This window comes from Balaenoptera physalus, assembly GCF_965194825.1.
Source record: "Balaenoptera physalus genome assembly, chromosome: 11".
Taxonomy (NCBI): domain Eukaryota; kingdom Metazoa; phylum Chordata; class Mammalia; order Artiodactyla; family Balaenopteridae; genus Balaenoptera; species Balaenoptera physalus.
The window spans coordinates 69,826,747-69,844,205 of NC_138896.1; the positions used below are offsets into that span (position 1 = coordinate 69,826,747).

Below are 17,459 nucleotides of genomic sequence, written 5' to 3' on the forward strand. Positions count from 1 at the left end.
TTAGATACAGTAAGAAGAAGACATGAAGGAGAAAATGCAATGACAAGCCTTTAAAGGTAAAGCAAAGAGGACCAATTTATGGGAAACTGGAGCTTCTGATATGCTCTTCTTAGGAAGCTGACAACTTATGTAGGCAAAATTAAGCAAAAATATAGACTATTTGACTCTCACACCTTATCATCTACACCTAACAGCACTATGATGAATTTTACAACTACCAACAGAAAACACTCATTGAACACACAGGGAACTTTCAGAATCAAGGCCCTAAGGAAAACCAGTATCTCAAGTAATCAATGTGATACACATTCTGTTCATGAGCCGCACATCAATAACATTAAAATCAACTTTTGGAACTAACCTGGTGGCGCAGTGGTTAAGACTCCGCCTGCCAATGCAGGGGACATGGGTTCGAGCCCTGGTCCAGGAAGATCCCACATGCCGCAGAGCAACTAAACCCGTGCACCACAACTGCTGAGCCTGCACTCTAGAGCCCATGAGCCACAACTTCTGAGCCCGCAAGCAACTACTGAGCCACAGCTACTGAAGCCTGTGTGCCTAGAGCCCATGCTCTGCAAGAAGAGAAGCCGCTGCAATGAGAAGCCCACGCACTGCAAAGAAGACCCAACGCGGCCATAAATAAATAAATAAATTTATTTAAAAAAAAGAACAACTTTTTAAAAATCCCATTTTTCTGAAACAAAGCCAAAACCCTAAACAATGGTCCTCCTTTAAAAAGGAAATCATGTGACTTCCCTGGTGGTGCAGTGGTTAAGACTTCACCATCCAGTGCATGGGGTGCAGCTTTGATCCCTGGTCAGAGAGCTAAGATCCCACATGCTTTGCAGCCAAGAAACCAAAACATAAAACATAAGCAATATTGTAACAAATTCAATAAAGACTTTAAAAATGGTCCACATCAAAAAAATCTTTAAAAAAAAGGAAATCATGAGGGAAATATGACTTTTTAGAGATCAATGCCAATGAAAGCACTACCTATGAAATTGTATGTGATACAGCCATAGTAGTCCCAGAAAGTAATTTATACCTTTGACTATATCAGAAAATAAAGAAAACTGATAACAAATGAGTTCAACTCAAAATGTGGAAAAGATAATGGAGTAAACTCAATGAAAGAGCTTGGGAGAAAGGAGGAAATAATGGGAAACATGAGCAGGAATCAATAAAGTAGAGAAAGATCAGAGAGAGGATTGACATAATCTGAATTGTGGTCTTTGAAAAGTTTAATAAGAGACATTTTAGGAAGACTGAATAAAATGCTACAAGAGAAAAACCAAATTACAGAATGAAAAAAGGGAAGCAACTTAAAGATACGACAAAATTTTTAAATTTTTTTTTTTTAAGATTTTTTGATGTGGACCATTTTTAAAGTCTTTATTGAATTTGTTACAATACTGCTTCTGTTTTATGTTTTGGCTTTTTGGCCACGAGGCATGGGGGATCTTAGCCCCACGACGAGGGATGGAATCCCCACCGCCTGCATTGGAAGGCAAAGTCTTAACCACTGGACCACCCGGGAAGTCCCTCAGGCTTTTTTTTTTAATTCTTAAAGAATCCTATTAACTGCATATGCTGACTTCTCCTATGACCAAGATAGACTAATAGGCATTGCCCTCCCTACCTGAAACAACCAAAACTGACAAAAGTATGAAACAACACTTTTGAAGACACTGGACACCAGGCCACAAAGGACAAACTGCTGATTGACTGAGTGAGCCCTACTTTTGCCTCTGTTTACTGCCTGAGAGGGTTTCGAGGCTGCAGTGCAAAGAGAGAGGGCAGAACCCAGCAGGCTCCCTGAGGCGAGCAGGTGAAGCTGAGAGGCTGTGCACACAAAGGCAGCTTTGCAGACAATACAGGAGTGGGAGTTACACAGAGAGAGAACTCCAGAGATCAGTGGAGGTGCCCCCTTGAGTGCTGGACTGAGCACTGATCAGTCCATGTACGTGAAGAAGCTACCTGAATGAATACTATCAAACATTTAGACAAGAGCTAACACCTAACCTTCTCAAACTCTTCCAAAATAGAGCAGAGGGAGGAACACTCCCGAACTCATTCTATGAGGCCACCATCACCCTGATACCGAAGCCAAAGATGTCACAAAGAAAGAAAACTACAGGCCAATATTACTGATGAACATAGATGTAAAAAACCTCAACAAAACACTACCAAACAGAATCCAACAGCATATTAAAAGGACCATACACCATGATCAAGTGGGGTTTATCCCAGGAATGCAAGGATTCTTCAATATACACAAATCAATCAATGTGATAAACCATATTAACAAATTCAAGGAGAAAAACCATATGATCATCTCAATAGATGCAGAAAAAGCTTTTGACAAACTTCAACACCCATTTATGATAAAAAACCCTCCAGAAAGTAGGCATAGAGGGAACTTACCTCAACATAATAAAGGCCATATATGACAAACCCACAGCCAACATCGTTCTCAATGGTGAAAAACTGAAACCATTTCCTATAAGACCAGGAGCAAGACAAGGTTGTCCACTCCCACCACTATTACTCAACATAGTTTTGGAAGTTTTAGCCACAGCAATCAGAGAAGAAAAAGAAATAAAAGGAATCCAAATCAGAAAAGAAGTAAAGCTGTCACTGTTTGCAGATGACATGATACTATACATAGAGAATCCTAGAGATGCTACCAGAAAACTACTACAGCTAATCAATGAATTTGGTAAACTAGCAGGATACAAAATTAATGCACAGAAATCTCTTGCATTCCTATACACTAATGATGAAAAATCTGAAAGAGAAATTAAGGAAACACTCCCATTTACCACTGCAACAAAAAGAATAAAATACCTAGGAATAAACCTACCTAAGGAGACAAAAGACCTGTATGCAGAAAACTATAAAACACTGATGAAAGAAATTAAAGATGATACAAACAGATGGAGAGATATACCAAGTTCTTGGATTGGAAGAATCAACATTGTGAAAATGACTATACTACCCAAAGCAATCTACAGATTCAATGCAATCGCTATCAAACTACCAATGGCATTTTTCACAGAACTAGAACAAAAAATTTTACAATTTGTATGGAAACACAAAAGACCCTGAATAGCCAAAGAAATCTTGAGAAAGAAAAATGGAGCTGGAGGAATCAGGCTCCCTGACTGCAGACTATACTACAAAGCTACAGTAATCAAGACAGTATGGGGACTTCCCTGGTGGCGCAGTGGTTAAGAATCCACCTGCCAATGCAGGGGACACGGGTTTGAGCCCTGGTCTGGGAAGATTCCACATGCCGCGGAGCAGCTAAGCCCGCGAGCCACAACTACTGAGCCCACATGCCACAACTACTGAAGCCCGCGCGCCTAGAGCCCGTGCTCCACAACAAGAGAAGCCACCGCAACGAGAAGCCCATGCACAGCAACAAAGAGTAGCCCCCACTTGCCGCAACTAGAGAAAGCCCATGCACAGCAATGAAGACCCAATGCCGCCAAAAATAAATAAGTTAAATAAATTAATTTTTTTAAAAAAGAGAATGTATTAAAAAAAGAAAAAGAGACAGTATGGTACTGACACAAAAACAGAAATATAGATCAATGGAACAGGATAGAAAGCCCAGAGATAAACCCATGCACATATGGTCACCTTATCTTTGATAAAGGAGGCAAGAATATACAATGGAGAAAGGACAGCCTCTTCAATAAGTGGTGCTGGGAAAACTGGACAGCTACATGTAAAAGAATGAAATTAGAACACTTCCTAACATCACACACAAAAATAAACTCAAAATGGATTAAAGCCCTAAATGTAAGGCCAGACACTATAAAACTCTTAGAGGAAAACATAGGCAGAACACTCTATCACATAAATCACAGCAAGATCCTTTTTGACCCACCTCCTAGAGAAATGGAAATAAAAACAAAAATTAACAAATGGGACCTAATGAAACTTAAAAGCTTTTGCACAGCAAAGGAAACCATAAACAAGATGAAAAGACAACCCTCAGAATGGGAGAAAATATTTGCAAATGAAGCAACTGACAAAGGATTAATCTCCAAAATATACAAGCAGCTCATGCAGCTCAATATCAAAAAAACAAACAACCCAATCCAAAAATGGGCAGAAGACCTAAATAGACATTTTTCCAAAGAAGACATACAGATGGCAACAAACACATGAAAGGCTGCTCAACATCACTAATCATTAGAGAAATGCAAATCAAGGACAGGAATAAAGATGCAGACGTAGAGAATGGACTTGAGGACACAGGGAGGGAGAAGGGTAAGCTGGGACGAAGTGAGATAGTAGCATTGACATATATACACTACTGAATGTAAAATACATAGCTAGTGGGAAGCAGCTGCATCGCACAGGGAGATGGGCTTGGTGCTTTGTGACCACCTAGAGCAGTGGGATAGGGAGGGTGGGAGGGAGATGCAAGAGGGAGGGGATATGAGGATATATGTATACATATAGCTGATTCACTTTGTTATACAGCAGAAACTAACACAACATTGTAAAGCAATTATACTCCAATAAAGATGTTAAAAAAAAAAAGAAGAATCAGATACCTGAAGTCAGAGAAACAACCTCTTGAAAGGATTAGAGTAACATAGCCTGGTGGCCACAGGGGACCAGGAACAGTGCCTGTTCCCATCAGCCAGACTGGAAAAACTCAAGATTCACAGAACACTCTGTAGTGTATTAGGAAAGGTCTTGCCTCAGTGACAGGGAATAGTAGTCCCTAGACTGAGCGTCACTCCAGTCCTGTCAAGAAATATAAAAACAAGACTTGAGAATATCAGTTTCCAAGTAATTTAACTGCATCCCAAAATGAAGCCCAAGAATATTTCTAGGAAAATATCAAACATCAGGTAAAGGTCACAATGTATGGTATCTAATCACTAATAACCACCATTCAAGAAGCATGAAAATACAACCCAAAAAGGGAATAATCAATCAATCACAATTAACCCAGAACTGACACAAATGTTAAATGCACAGGCAAGAATAGTAAAACAGCCATTAGAACTGTAGTCATACATACACACTCAAACATTAAGTAGACATACTGAAGATGTAAAAGGACCCCAATCAAATTCTAGATATGAAAACTACCATGTGTGAAATGAGAAACATATACTGATGATGGGATTAACACTATAATAAACATTTAGAAGAAGTGATTAGGAAACTCAAAAACATGACAATTTTTTTTTAAAAAATCCAAAATGAAATACAGGTAAGAGAGCATAAAGAAACAGAGCATTGTGAGCTGGAGCCTAATATATGTGTCACTGGACTTCCAAAGTGTTGCAGGGCAGAAGGGACAAAAATATTTAAAGAAATAATGGCAAATATTTTCCAAATTTGATAAAAACTGTAACTCCAGAAACCCAATAAGCTCAATGAACACCAAACAAAGAAACATGAAGAAAATGAGACCAAAGTATAAGGTAATCAAATTGCTCAAAACCAACGAAAATGTAAGAGGAGAAAGATAAAAACGACAGGACATTTCTCAGTAGAAACAATGCAAGCAATGTTCTCAGCTGAGGTCAGAGAAGATGTTGCTGTGCCTTATCGTTTCAGCTCTCATATTGTAAACAGATGTCCTATTCCCAGTCTATTCAGTGCCATATTTTTGCACTTCTGTGCTTTTTGTTGGTGATTTCGCTGCTTAAAAAGTCCCCACGCATATTGCTGGCGTGCTGTCTAGCGCTCCTGAGGACTCCAGCCTGGGATGCGCATTGCAGAGAAAACAGATGGGTTAGGTCTGCTTCATACAGGCATGAATTACACTGTTGTTGGCCATGAGTTCAATGATACTGAATCAACAGAGTACATTAAATAAGGTGTTTTTAACCAAAAAGAAACATAAAATAAGGTTCCATATTGATCACTTGATGAAAATGTTGTGATCAGAGGTTCCCAGGAGTCTAATCCTGCATTTCCCTGAGAAGCAACTGTTCAGTGTCAGCTAATTAGTGCTCAGAGCTACTTCATAGAACATATCAACCACAAGAAACCCTGGTGATTTTGGCCACCAGGTCTTAGGGTGGTTTGTCACACAGCAATAGGTAACAAACACTTACTGAAAGTCAGATTGTCTTACCTTGGCCAGGCCAAGTGTCATAGATTGGTTCCCTGGAAACAGACTCTGAGAGAGACCTGTATGCAAGGGTTGAGGAGTGCTCTTGGGAGGATTCACACCTGGCAGGGAGCATGTGAGGCAGAACTTGGCAATGGGAGAAGCTGAGCTGCCATGCAGTTGCAACTGCGGTCTCAGCTGATCCTAAAGAAGCCCTTCCAAGTTGTCCCAAAAGGAGGCAAAGAGGCTGGGCCTTCCTATCCCTGCTTGCCAGTCATTTACTGTGGGCTACTCCCTGTGAAGGGGTGTCATCTTGAGTGAATCTGTTTCTGCAGCTGAGTTTTTGCGAGCGAGGCAGCTGTGAGTCAGTATTCACAGATGCTGGGGAATAGGTGTGACTCTTCTGCAAGTGGGATTTAGCAGAAATGCCACACTTCACCACAGGGTACCTGTACCAATCAGTTCCTGAGTCCTTTTGACATGATCCTAGTTATTTGGAGAACTTCCTCACCATCTGCTGTGACAGGAAATTTCAGGCTGAATTTATACATTTCCTGGCCCACACCTGGACATTTCTCAAGCCATTTCTCCAAGAAGCCCTGGTTTCTTTGGGTGGAAAATCATATTTCAAACCACAATTTGGGCATTAGAAACTCACATTGGTATGCCTCACTACTCCTTATGACTTGAAACCCCCAGCGTTTTTTGTTGGGTTTTGTGTCCTTGTCCTTTGAAGTCCAATATTTTTACTAGAACGCACTGCCTGCCTCTCAATCTCCTCCTCTCCCTGTGTTACCTAGCTCTTTCAGAGGGTGGTTCTACCCAGCCACCAAGCCCCTCACCAAAGGGTCATCCTAATGACCACTTTTTCCCTCCCACCTGAGCTCCACATCTTTATGGCCACAGCCCAGTGCCTCAGTCACAAAAAGTACTCCATAAATATTTGCCGGAAAGGATAAAAATGGCTACCATTCAGTTGGAGGTTGCTGTTCTGGTTTCTGAGAGGCCATGCCTGACTTTTCTGGGAGCCAGAGGCTAATTCTCAATATCTAAGCTGCTTGAACTCAAATCCTTTCCTCCACCACAAAAAGCACATTCAAATATCAGCACACCAAAGTGCACCCAGGCTAGGACCATAAACTTCCCAAAGCTTGGGACTTCTCCTACAGCAGGCGCTGTAACACTTGCTTCCCAGGTGGGATTTTCCCTCCTTGACAAATCAACCTGGAAAGTAAAAGGGGGACAGAGCAATGAGCTGAGAGGGCCCTGAGAGAAAGGAGTAAGGTGACAGAGGAGATGTGAGTATTCACTTTTCCATTCATTCACTCATTCACCAAATATTTCCTGAAATCTTGCTCTATCCCAAACCTGGAGCTGGAGGGGGGAAGGTAGAGAATGATGACACAGAGTCTCTTAACCTTGAGTACAAAATGTCACCCAGTGGAAACAAGAGACAGGAACTGGCCCAGGACCAACAGAGTCAGGGGGGGCCCAGAAGAAAGCACATTACACAGGCCAGGGTAGGCCACAGGAGATGCTCTGGGGAGGACTCAATGCTGATACTGAGTCTTGGTCAGTGAGGAGGAAGAGAAGGGGAAATGAGAAGCCATACTGACATTCTCAGCAAGAGAACATCACAGAAAAGAACAAGGTAGCTTGTTCTGAAAGAAAGCTGCACGTGAGAGTGGTATGTAGCCGAACTCCAGCCTACAAGTCTGCCCAACTGTGCATTTCTGTAAAAGGACGGTACTAGACTTTATTGGGATTAACTATAACCAGCTGGGGTGTGAAAAGCAGAGTGTCCCGCCCCAGCCTCCCTCAGGCAGCAGGTGGGACTATCACACGTGGCTCTCTGAGGTCCACTGATATTCTGGAAGCCTGAACACTGACCAGGGAAGGATGGGTGGGCAGGAGGCAGAGGCTGGGGGAAGATCAGCAGCCAGTCCAGGTGACTATGGGACACTAGGTCTACTGATAGGGACAAAGAAGCTACACACACACAAACACACACACACACACACAGCCAGGCCCTTCCTCCTACCCTCCCCTGTGGGACCTCAGCTCTTTGAGCTCAAAGTGTCTTCACACCAAGCCCATGGGGTCTCCTCCAGGCACTCCTGTTATGGGGCAGCACGAGAGGTACGAGGCTGTGTGAGTGGGCCATGCCCCAGTCTCTGCCCTCTTGCTCCCCTGTTCTTGTCTACAGAGGCTGCCAGACTCAACTGCAATGCTCCCAGTTATAGCGATGCTGACACCTACAAGAGGAGCACAGGCCGCTGGACCCACTGCCTGAGACATCCATCAGACTTCTATCCAGGTAGTCAGGCTCCTCATCTCACACTTTCTGGAGTAATGGAATCCATGCAAGCTCCCTCAGCTAAGTGGGAAACTAGTTCTCTAGAGTATGTTATGTGCAGCCCCACAACCGCCAGGAGAGCAGAGCTTCAGAACACACAAGAGACTCTCCAAGCATTTATTCAGTTGACATCTGAAATCTCCACACTCCTTAATGCCTCAACACAACATGGGGTGAGCCTGGATGTGGCCACTGGAGCACTGGGAAAGGGGTTCCTAGACTGAGTTGCCCCAGGAGGGCTTGTGTGGCAGAGGATGGACATTCACAGATGGATCTGCACTGGGGAGCCGGGGACCTTCTCCCAACCCAGACAGCTGAGTCAGATGTGGACATGGTGATGCCTCCTCACTCTCTCCCAACAATCACCAAGCAGACTGGTTTGATAAAGTGTCAGGTCTAACGCTGTTTCACCGGTGATGATGTCCCTTCTTTGCTAGATGTTCTCCAAGATGTGGATGAAGCATCATGAAGCGTCACCTGGCAGGTCGCTGGCCATCCAGCTGGGATGGTTTCACCCACTTCTTCCCGGCAGGCAGAGCACAGCCAAGGTGTAGGTGTGGACAACGCAGGTTCCTGGAGCACCAGGCTGGGAAACGTCCAGGGTTCCTTTCTTGCTGCCACTCTCTGTCATGTGGATCTCCACAGGGTCAGTGGATCCCAAACGAAATTGAGGAAAGGGCATTGAGTAGAAGTGGGAGGTCAGAGGCAGGGCTAGTGTGAGACTCAGAAACAGGAGGGGGTGGGGGCCAGGGTGATCACGGGGTCGGCAGGATGCCCAGAGGCAGCACCAGACACAGCGTTAGGCTGAAGTAGCCTGCTGAGTCTATATGACAAGCCTGACTCATTTTAGCAACGACCCAATCCTTGTAGAAACTCACTTCTGTAAAAACTCCTGGATACCCTCTGCGACCACAGCCAATGCCCCAGCTCACTATCCCCACCTGGACCCATGAGTCATTAAGTTGACAGACCAGGGGACCCCCAGAATCTCCCTAGAGAAAGAGAAAGAAACAAACACAGTGATGGAAGAGGATCAACATCATAACAGGCTCACTGCACTGCAAGACGCTGGGAAATTGGCATGCATGGGGCTCCCCAGGCTCCACCAGCCCTAGGTTTCCATGAATCTGAGATGTGAGAGTTAAAAAAATTTTACAAACAAAATTTGTATATGTCATCAATAAATTGTATACAAAAAACTGAATATTCTCAAAGAAAATGTATGTACTCTGAGATATTAATAATGAATAAAGTCCTTACTTGTATACATTTCCTGTCACTTGACTTGTATTATTGGTATTTCATGCCTGAATCTCCCCTCCACCCCTGTTTCCCTCTAGGCAGCATCAGATCCTCTCTACTGAAGGATCAGGTCAGGCCAGCCTGGCAAAGCCTTGGTGGCTTGTCCCCTTTAATCCTCTTAACTTGAAGACAGGTGAATGGAGGTGTTGCCAGATAACGTAGGTCCTACTGCCTGTGGATGAGGAACATCTGGGAAGACAACTAAAATGCAGAGGCAACAAAGGGCCCATGAACTGACCTGGCAGGCATCCTTTCCTGTGGGGCTGGTACCACAGATAGCCCCCTTCTTGACCATGTCAAATCGACTTTCCATCTTTTCTTTGAGCACCTCATTACATCTCTCATAGCGAAGAATGCTTAGCTCAGCCTCCTGAAGCAGTAGTGTAGATGCTTCTGATGGTTCTGTAGAGGCAATTTAGGAGTAGGTGGATCTGCCTAGTGGGACAAGACAGGAGCCCCTGGTACCCACTCTGGGTCTCAATACAGTGTGTTCACATACAGATGCCCTCTTAGGGTAGTGGATATTGTCCCCATTTGACACCAGAGGAAATGAGGCCCAGAGTTGACATGGTGAGAGGAAGGGGTAAGAATCAAAACCAAGACAGGTAAAGAAGAACAGATCAGGACAGGAAGAGGCAACCTGAGAAGTCAAAACCAAGTGTCTGTCACTCTGAGTATCATTAGTAATAGTGACAGGTGTCCTGTACATCAGAAAAGTATCTTTAGTTTAGAGCGGGATCAGATTCTCAGACACGTAATGCCCCAAAGGTACCAAATCCAGTCTCGCCCCAGGGATAGGAGGCCCCACAGTTTAATCCAGAGGAGTTCTCTGGCCTCTTCTCACTCACAGGAAGCTCCCTAACCACCAAGGCAGGTACTTTCAGTTTGGGACAGCTCAGATTAGCAGACAGATCAACACCTCCTGAGTTTAAATCCACCCTAGAGAGAACCCACTTTGCTTGTCACTCAAGCCCCCAGGTCCTGACATACTAATAAAAATTTGTAAAACCATCAAATTACTCCCACCAGCATCTTCTCCACCCTCCTCCCTTAGCCACTTGCTAGAAAATTGCCTCCCTGTCTCTCCCTTTAGCTTGTAGGCCAACACCAGGGCACCAGGCAGCCCCTTCCCTGGCCCGAGTTTGCTGCCATCTTGCTTCACAGTCTCACCTCTTTCATCTAGTTTTCCCCAGCCAGTCACCCAGCACTCTGTACCAGCTTGGACCATGAAAGCCTTTTCAGGGAGGCACACAGGTTGGATGTTCGAGGAGAAATTCACAGGGAAGGCAAGCAGAGCAAGGGCAATGTCATTTTCCACTGTTCCAACAGGATTAAAATATTTGTGGATAACGATGTCTCGGACTGGGACCTTGATTGCCATTCTGGAGGTATGCATCAAGCGTATGTCTCCCATCTTCACTGTGTATTCCATATGGCTGCAGAGAGATCTTCGAGGCTCTACACTCCCCTTCCACATCTTCTAGGTTCTTCCCAGCCTGGTCCTATCTCCAAAGCCACTTATCAGTCACCTCCCTCCCTCCCGACCACATCCCTTCCTGGACCCCTGGCCACTCTATCCAGTGATTCTCAACGTTTGGTCCCCAGATGAGCAGCATCAACATCACCTGGGAACCTGTCAGAGATGCAAATTCTCAGGTCCCACTCCTGACCTACTGAATCAGAAACTCTGGGGTTGGGGACAGGCAATTATTGTTTTAACAAGCTCTGCGGGTGTTCCCATGCTCATTAAAGTTTGAGACCACTGAGCTAGCCAAATTGGCCAGCTACAATCTATTCCCCTTAAATATTCCCTCTGCAAGTTTTTGCCCACAAACTGTTTCCCAACTTGCATCTCTCCCCGCTTCTTGCCACTTGGCTCGAAGGCTAATCAGCACAGGGTTAAAAAAAAGTAGTTTTGAACTTGATTTTGCATTTTGACTTTCCAGGCTACCAAGGGCCCTAACATCATCTACTTCTGACTGTAGCCTGAAGAGCTATAGTCAGAGACTGTGACCCCCTTTTTCAGATGAGAAAGAGGAAGCTCAGGAAGAGGTCAGGACTGGCTCCAGGTCACACAGCCTGACCAGGAGCCCAAGCCTGGAACCCCGAAAACTCACCCAAATATGCAGTGGGCCGCGGTCAGCACCCACCAACTGGCAATGAGGGAGCCTCCGCATATGTGTTTATCATTGATCTGCAGGCTGACTTGCCAAGGCCACTTCCTCTCTGGGGCCGGCCTTCCGCCAACTACCCTTGAAGTACGATGGCCACACACTAGAGCAGGTCAATGAAGGGAGAGGACTGAAAGTAAAGCCGCTGACGCCACCACGACCAGAGCCAGATAATCCTCAGAAGTCTCAGAACCCTCAGAGCAATGCCATGTCCCCTCTGACCCCCAGGGCAGGTCTGTATCCCCTAAGACTCCTCAGAGAATGGTCATGTCCTCTCAGATCTCAAGGACAGGGTTGGGTCCACTCAGACCCCCCCAGGGAAAACTCGTGTCCCCCCTGAGAGCCTCCTCCCCCAGGGCAGGGGCCCACGCCCCTCAGACCAGGCCGGTTCTCTGCCGCAGGGCTTGGCCCGGAAACATCACCTGAGGGAAAGAGCTGTGGTCGTTTGGTCCCTCCTGGTGCTGGTGTATGTGTAGGTGTCAGAGCCTTGTAGGAATCAGAGTCACCTAAGGTAAACGCCACCAAATCGGGGGCTACCGCAGTCATACGGGATTCCGAGGCCTCCGAAGTTCCCGGAAGCCCTCGAGGAGGCAGCTTCCACGGGCGTGCCCTGGCGTCCTCGCGGCCGCCCCCCGAGGTGGGTGGAGAGCCTGAGGTCAGTGCCGCCCAGCCCTGCGCCCCCTCCCCGCCCGCCCGGGCCTCACTGAGCGGAGGTTGAAGGACTAGAAGCCAGACCAGGAGGCCCAGGGATCCGCCGCCGCTGCGGAGGACGCCCGGAGACGCCATGGCACCTCTGGTCGCCTCCGCGCTCTGCGGCGCCCCCTCGCGGCGGCTCCGCGCTTGCCCTCCTGTTGGCGGGAAACAGGGCTGGGCGGGGGAAACCGGTCCCGCGCGCCTGTGGGGTCATCTGAGGTTCAGGGCCTGGGCCGGGCGGGGCCTCGGAGTCGTGACTCAGGCGACTCCTTTCTCTTCCCAGCTCTGCGTGGACTCATTAACGGTGTGCCTCCCAGGCGCTCAGCGTCCCCTGGCCTAGGTCGCTGCCACAGAGAGCGGCAGCCGCGCCACCGCCGCACAGAGATGTACCCCGAACTCCCTGTCGGGCTGCATCAGGCCTTTACCGGCGTTTCCCTCCCCTTCTTGTTGCCAGTAAAAATTTAAATTCCTCAATATAAGTGTTGCGCTGAACGTTACTAACCACTGAGTTAGAAATGATACCGATATCTTTTTAAAAATCAACATCCACGTGAAAAGAGCCATTAGTGGAATGCAAATTAAAACCACAGTGAAATATCACCACACATCTAACAGACTAGCTAAAATTTAAAAATAATGACAACACCAATACTGACACGGATACAGAGATATTGGATCACTCATACACCGTGGTAGGAATATAAAATATTACAGCCACTTTGGAAAACGGATCAACAGTTTCTTATAAAACAGAACATACAATTACTATATGACTCAGTAATTGTACTCCTGGGCATTTATCCCAAAGAAATAAAGATTTATGTACACACTCACACACGCACAAACACACACACACACAGATACTTTTACAAATGTTTACAGTGGCTAAATTCATGATAGCCAACATTTGGAAACAACCTTGTAGTAGACAGAATAATGGCTTCCCAAAGAAATCCACATTCTGATCCCTGGAACCTGTGAATATATTACCTTGCATCGCAAAAAAAGAATGTGATAAAATTTTTTAATCTTGAGAAAAGGAGACTAACCTAGATGACATACATAAAAGTGGCCACAATGTTTTGCAGTTCCTCCGTCAAGAGGCAAAGTCAGACTGTGATATAAGCAGCCGTGTCACTTGGTCTGTATGACCTGGCAAATCCTATGGTGCTAGAGTTTGCTGTGGTGAATTAAAATGCTGTAAGGAGTCTGCTCTGTCCTAACTAGAGAGTCACAGTATAGATCCCTATGGTTCTGGAGCACGACCATACTCTCTGCTGCAAAGAAACTGTATAACCTTTGAAAAGCAACTCCTGGCACACTACTGAATCCTAAAAGGAAACTAAATGCCAGACCATGGGACATTAAATGACTAAGAGACCAGCACCTCCTATCATAAGACGGAAATTTAGCCAAATTCACTAAGTCGTAAACTCAGTTGGAAAAAGCAATTCATGACTCACTGGAAGTGATACATTTGGCATTGGATCATGGCAGTCTTGAAGACACAAGTAAGTTGTGCAGAGAAAAGGCCTAGACCCCCATGTCACTTATTTGTATTGAATTGAAACAGTTCTCCATCAGTTCACACCCATAGCCTGATAGGGTGTATCCTATGACCAACGGATGAAAGAAGAAAAAACCTGGGCCTGGTTCACAGATGGGCTCAAAATCTTGGTGCCAGCTTAAAGTAGACTACTGTTGCACTAGAACCCCATTCAGGGGTTATATATACACATATATATTCTATATATAGCTAGCATTGCCTGCCTATAATGCCTTTGCTGACACCACTATCAGTGGACTCATGGAAGGTCTGACTTACCATCATGGAATCCTGAGTAACATCACCTTAGACATAGGGACCTGCTTTTTGGTCAGGAAGGTGCAAAGTGGGTACATGATTAAAAGACCCACCGGAACTATCATGAACTTCATTATACAGAAGCTAGAGGCTTTATCACATATGGGAATGGCCTCTGTATTAGTTTTCTCTGCTTTGTAACAAATAATCACAAATTCAGTGGCTTAAAAAAAAACAGACGTTTATTATCTCTCAGTTCCTGTGGGCCAGGAGTCCAGGTACAGCTTACCTGGGTCTTCTGTAAGGCTGCAATCAAGGTGTCAGCCAGGGCTGGGTTCTCATCCACCAGGAGACTCGACTAGAGAAGAGTTTGCTTCCAAGCTCAATCAGTTGTTGCCTGAATTCATTTCCTTTGGCTGTAGGACTCATGGCAGCTTGCTTCTTCAAAGCTAGCAAGGAGAGGAAGACACATAGAGTGAGTCTTCCAGCCAGACAGAGTCTTACATATTGTAGCATAATGACAAGGGTGACATCCCACTCCTGGAATCAATCAGTCCAGATTCACTTTTCAAATGTCCTTGATGGAGAAGCAAAAATTATTAATTTTATTAAGTATTGACACTTTAATCCACATTTAAGATTTTGTGTAATGAAATGACAATTATGCACAAAGCACTACTGCTGTATAAAGAAGTAGGATTGTTAACTCAAGCAAGCTGTACAATTGTTTGAGTTGTTAGCTGAATTAGCTGCTTTTATCATCATTTTTACTTAAAAAGAGTGACTAATAAACTGCTATTATTTAGATGCATATTTGGCAGACATATTCTCAAAAATAAAGTTAGAGTCTGCAACTTTAAAGAAAACAACTGACGGTACTTGCTGCAATGATAAAATTTGAGCTTAGAGGTGAAAATTTGAATTTTGGAAAATTTATATTTGCTACCATGAGCTCAACAGCTTTCCAATAATTAAATACTTTTCTGACAACAGTAGTGGTAATATGAGTGAATGTGATTTTTTGATATTGTGTAATGAAATGTGTGAACATTTGGAAACTCTGCATAACTAAGTGAACCAATATTTTTCAATGATTTACAAAATTATGCATAGCTTCAAAAGATCCATTTGGAGTGAAAGGTAGACCAATGGATTTTAATGTAATAAGTACAAAAAGTTCAAAAAGTTCTATATTCCACATTGCAAAAAACTACCACTTGTCACGTTTTGGTGTATTATAAAATGATTTTTTAAAATCCTCAATTACTTGAAAAGTTTATTAAAATACTCCTCCCTTTTCCAGCTGTATATCTATGTGAGACTGGGTTTTTTCATATACTTCAACCAGAACAATAAATTTTGGAAGAGAATGATAACCCAGCTGTCTTCTGTTAAGTGTGCCTTTACTCTAGGGTTACCTCAGCCTTAATACTAAGGTGTGAGCCTTGCAGGGTCTCTACTGATAACCTGAGTAGACAGTGAAGTCCCTCCCCTCTGGATGGATGAAACTGGAATGTTTCCTAGTGCCTTGTGGGCTCTGAGGCTGGTTCACCTTATAGTTCCCTGGCAGATGTTCTTTGCTCTTTTGCCTAGCCTCCTGGAAATTTAACCTACGTGTGTACAGATCAGTATTCAGCCAAAGACTAAAGGGGATTGTTTCTGGAGTTCTTTCTCTGCATATCTCCGTCCTACCCAGCAGGGATTGGCAAACTTTCTCTGTAAAGAGACAGATAGTAAATATTTTAGGTTTTGCAGGTCACACATGGACTCTGCCACATATTCTTTTTTTAAAACTCTTTAAAAGTGTGTAAATCATTCTTAGGTCAGTATAAAAGCAGGCTATGTCTGGAACTGGCCCACAAACCATAGTTTACCAACACTTCTCTACAGTATTCTGACCTGCAAACTCCAGATACCTAGCCTTCCGGAACTCCAATCTCTTGTCTCCTTAACTTCGTGGTATCATCATGTTCTGTTTGGGTTTCTCTCCCTGTGCCATCTGAAAATTGCCCTGCTTAGGAATCCAGGACAGTTACAGGGTTTGTCTCACTTGTTTCCTTCTCTCCAGGATCACTGTGCTATGCTGCCTATTGTCCTGATGTCTGAAAAATCATTTCTTTTACTCCATCTAGTTTTCTAGTTGTTTATAATGGGAAATCAAATTCCACACTGGATATTCCTTCATTGCCCTACAATATAACTTTGAGTTTCTTTTTTTAAATAGATAACAGAAAGCTTAGACTGATCTCTAGGTCTCTTGGTGTCCTGAAACGTTCACCTCAGTTTTTTGTTTTTTTTTAAAAATGCTTAATTCAAAGCCTGGAGTTAGCCCAGGTTTTGACAAATTCCTAAAATATCTGGTAATGGAGCTGGAATCTGACTCCTTGGTGACTCCCTTCTCTTCCTAGCTTGCTTGCTCTGGGAATCCTGACTTCTTAGAGAGGCAGTCACTTAGAAATGTAGGTAAGGAAAAAGGTTGGAGAGTTTGGGAGTCTTCGTCCTTTCCTTCTCATTACCACTTTGGCTACTTAAGACATAAGTGCTTGGTAGTTTGAGTTGAAAATTCTCTCTGCTTTGCAACTGGAAACCTGCAGGGAGGTAAAAAGTGTCTGAAAAGTTAAGGCAGCTTTTAAAGCTCATACTGTTGTTGACCTATGGGAGGAATCTTAAAGGCCATTGAATGAAGACACAGCGCCTACATCAAAGGAGACACATAGGACTAATGTGTGGAGAGGGACAGTTCCCCACCAGCATTAAGAAAGTCCTAAATTGTTCTCCTAACTGGGAAGATTGCTTACCAGTCTAAATTGAGAGAGGTACCTCATTGGGCCTTTAAAGTGATCAAGAATTCTGATCTGAAAGGAGAAACTATTAAATACCTGCTGAGAATGTTAGATATAGGAGGGGTAAGAGTGTAGATGAGAGAAATGCTAACTCGTAACAATTCCAGTCTTTCAAAAAAGTAGAACAACTGGTTTTCTATATACACTCATGGTATATTTTCACTTTTGATTATGAGTCCTCTGTTTCAATGTGTGT

General features: G+C 44.3%; 2 protein-coding genes across 2 annotated transcripts in view; both read right to left on the reverse strand.

Annotated features, from left to right (window-relative positions):
* The window catches only part of LOC309638366 (putative serine protease 45), a gene marked incomplete at its 3' end in the record, with an annotated part of 98,399 nt that overhangs the window by 47,701 nt on the left and 33,239 nt on the right, over positions 1 to 17,459 (reverse strand). Inside the window, exon 3 of the mRNA XM_082414248.1 lies at positions 14,710 to 14,869. The remainder of the gene's footprint in view (positions 1 to 14,709; positions 14,870 to 17,459) is intronic.
* LOC309638725 (serine protease 44-like) lies at positions 4,425 to 12,709 on the reverse strand (the record flags this gene model as incomplete). The annotated part of the gene is made up of 5 exons (XM_082415021.1): positions 4,425 to 9,442; positions 9,991 to 10,154; positions 10,686 to 11,188; positions 11,870 to 12,026; positions 12,304 to 12,709. 5 exons carry the CDS (start codon positions 12,707 to 12,709, stop codon positions 9,206 to 9,208), a joined length of 1,467 nt encoding a protein of 488 aa, XP_082271147.1. The 3' UTR covers positions 4,425 to 9,205.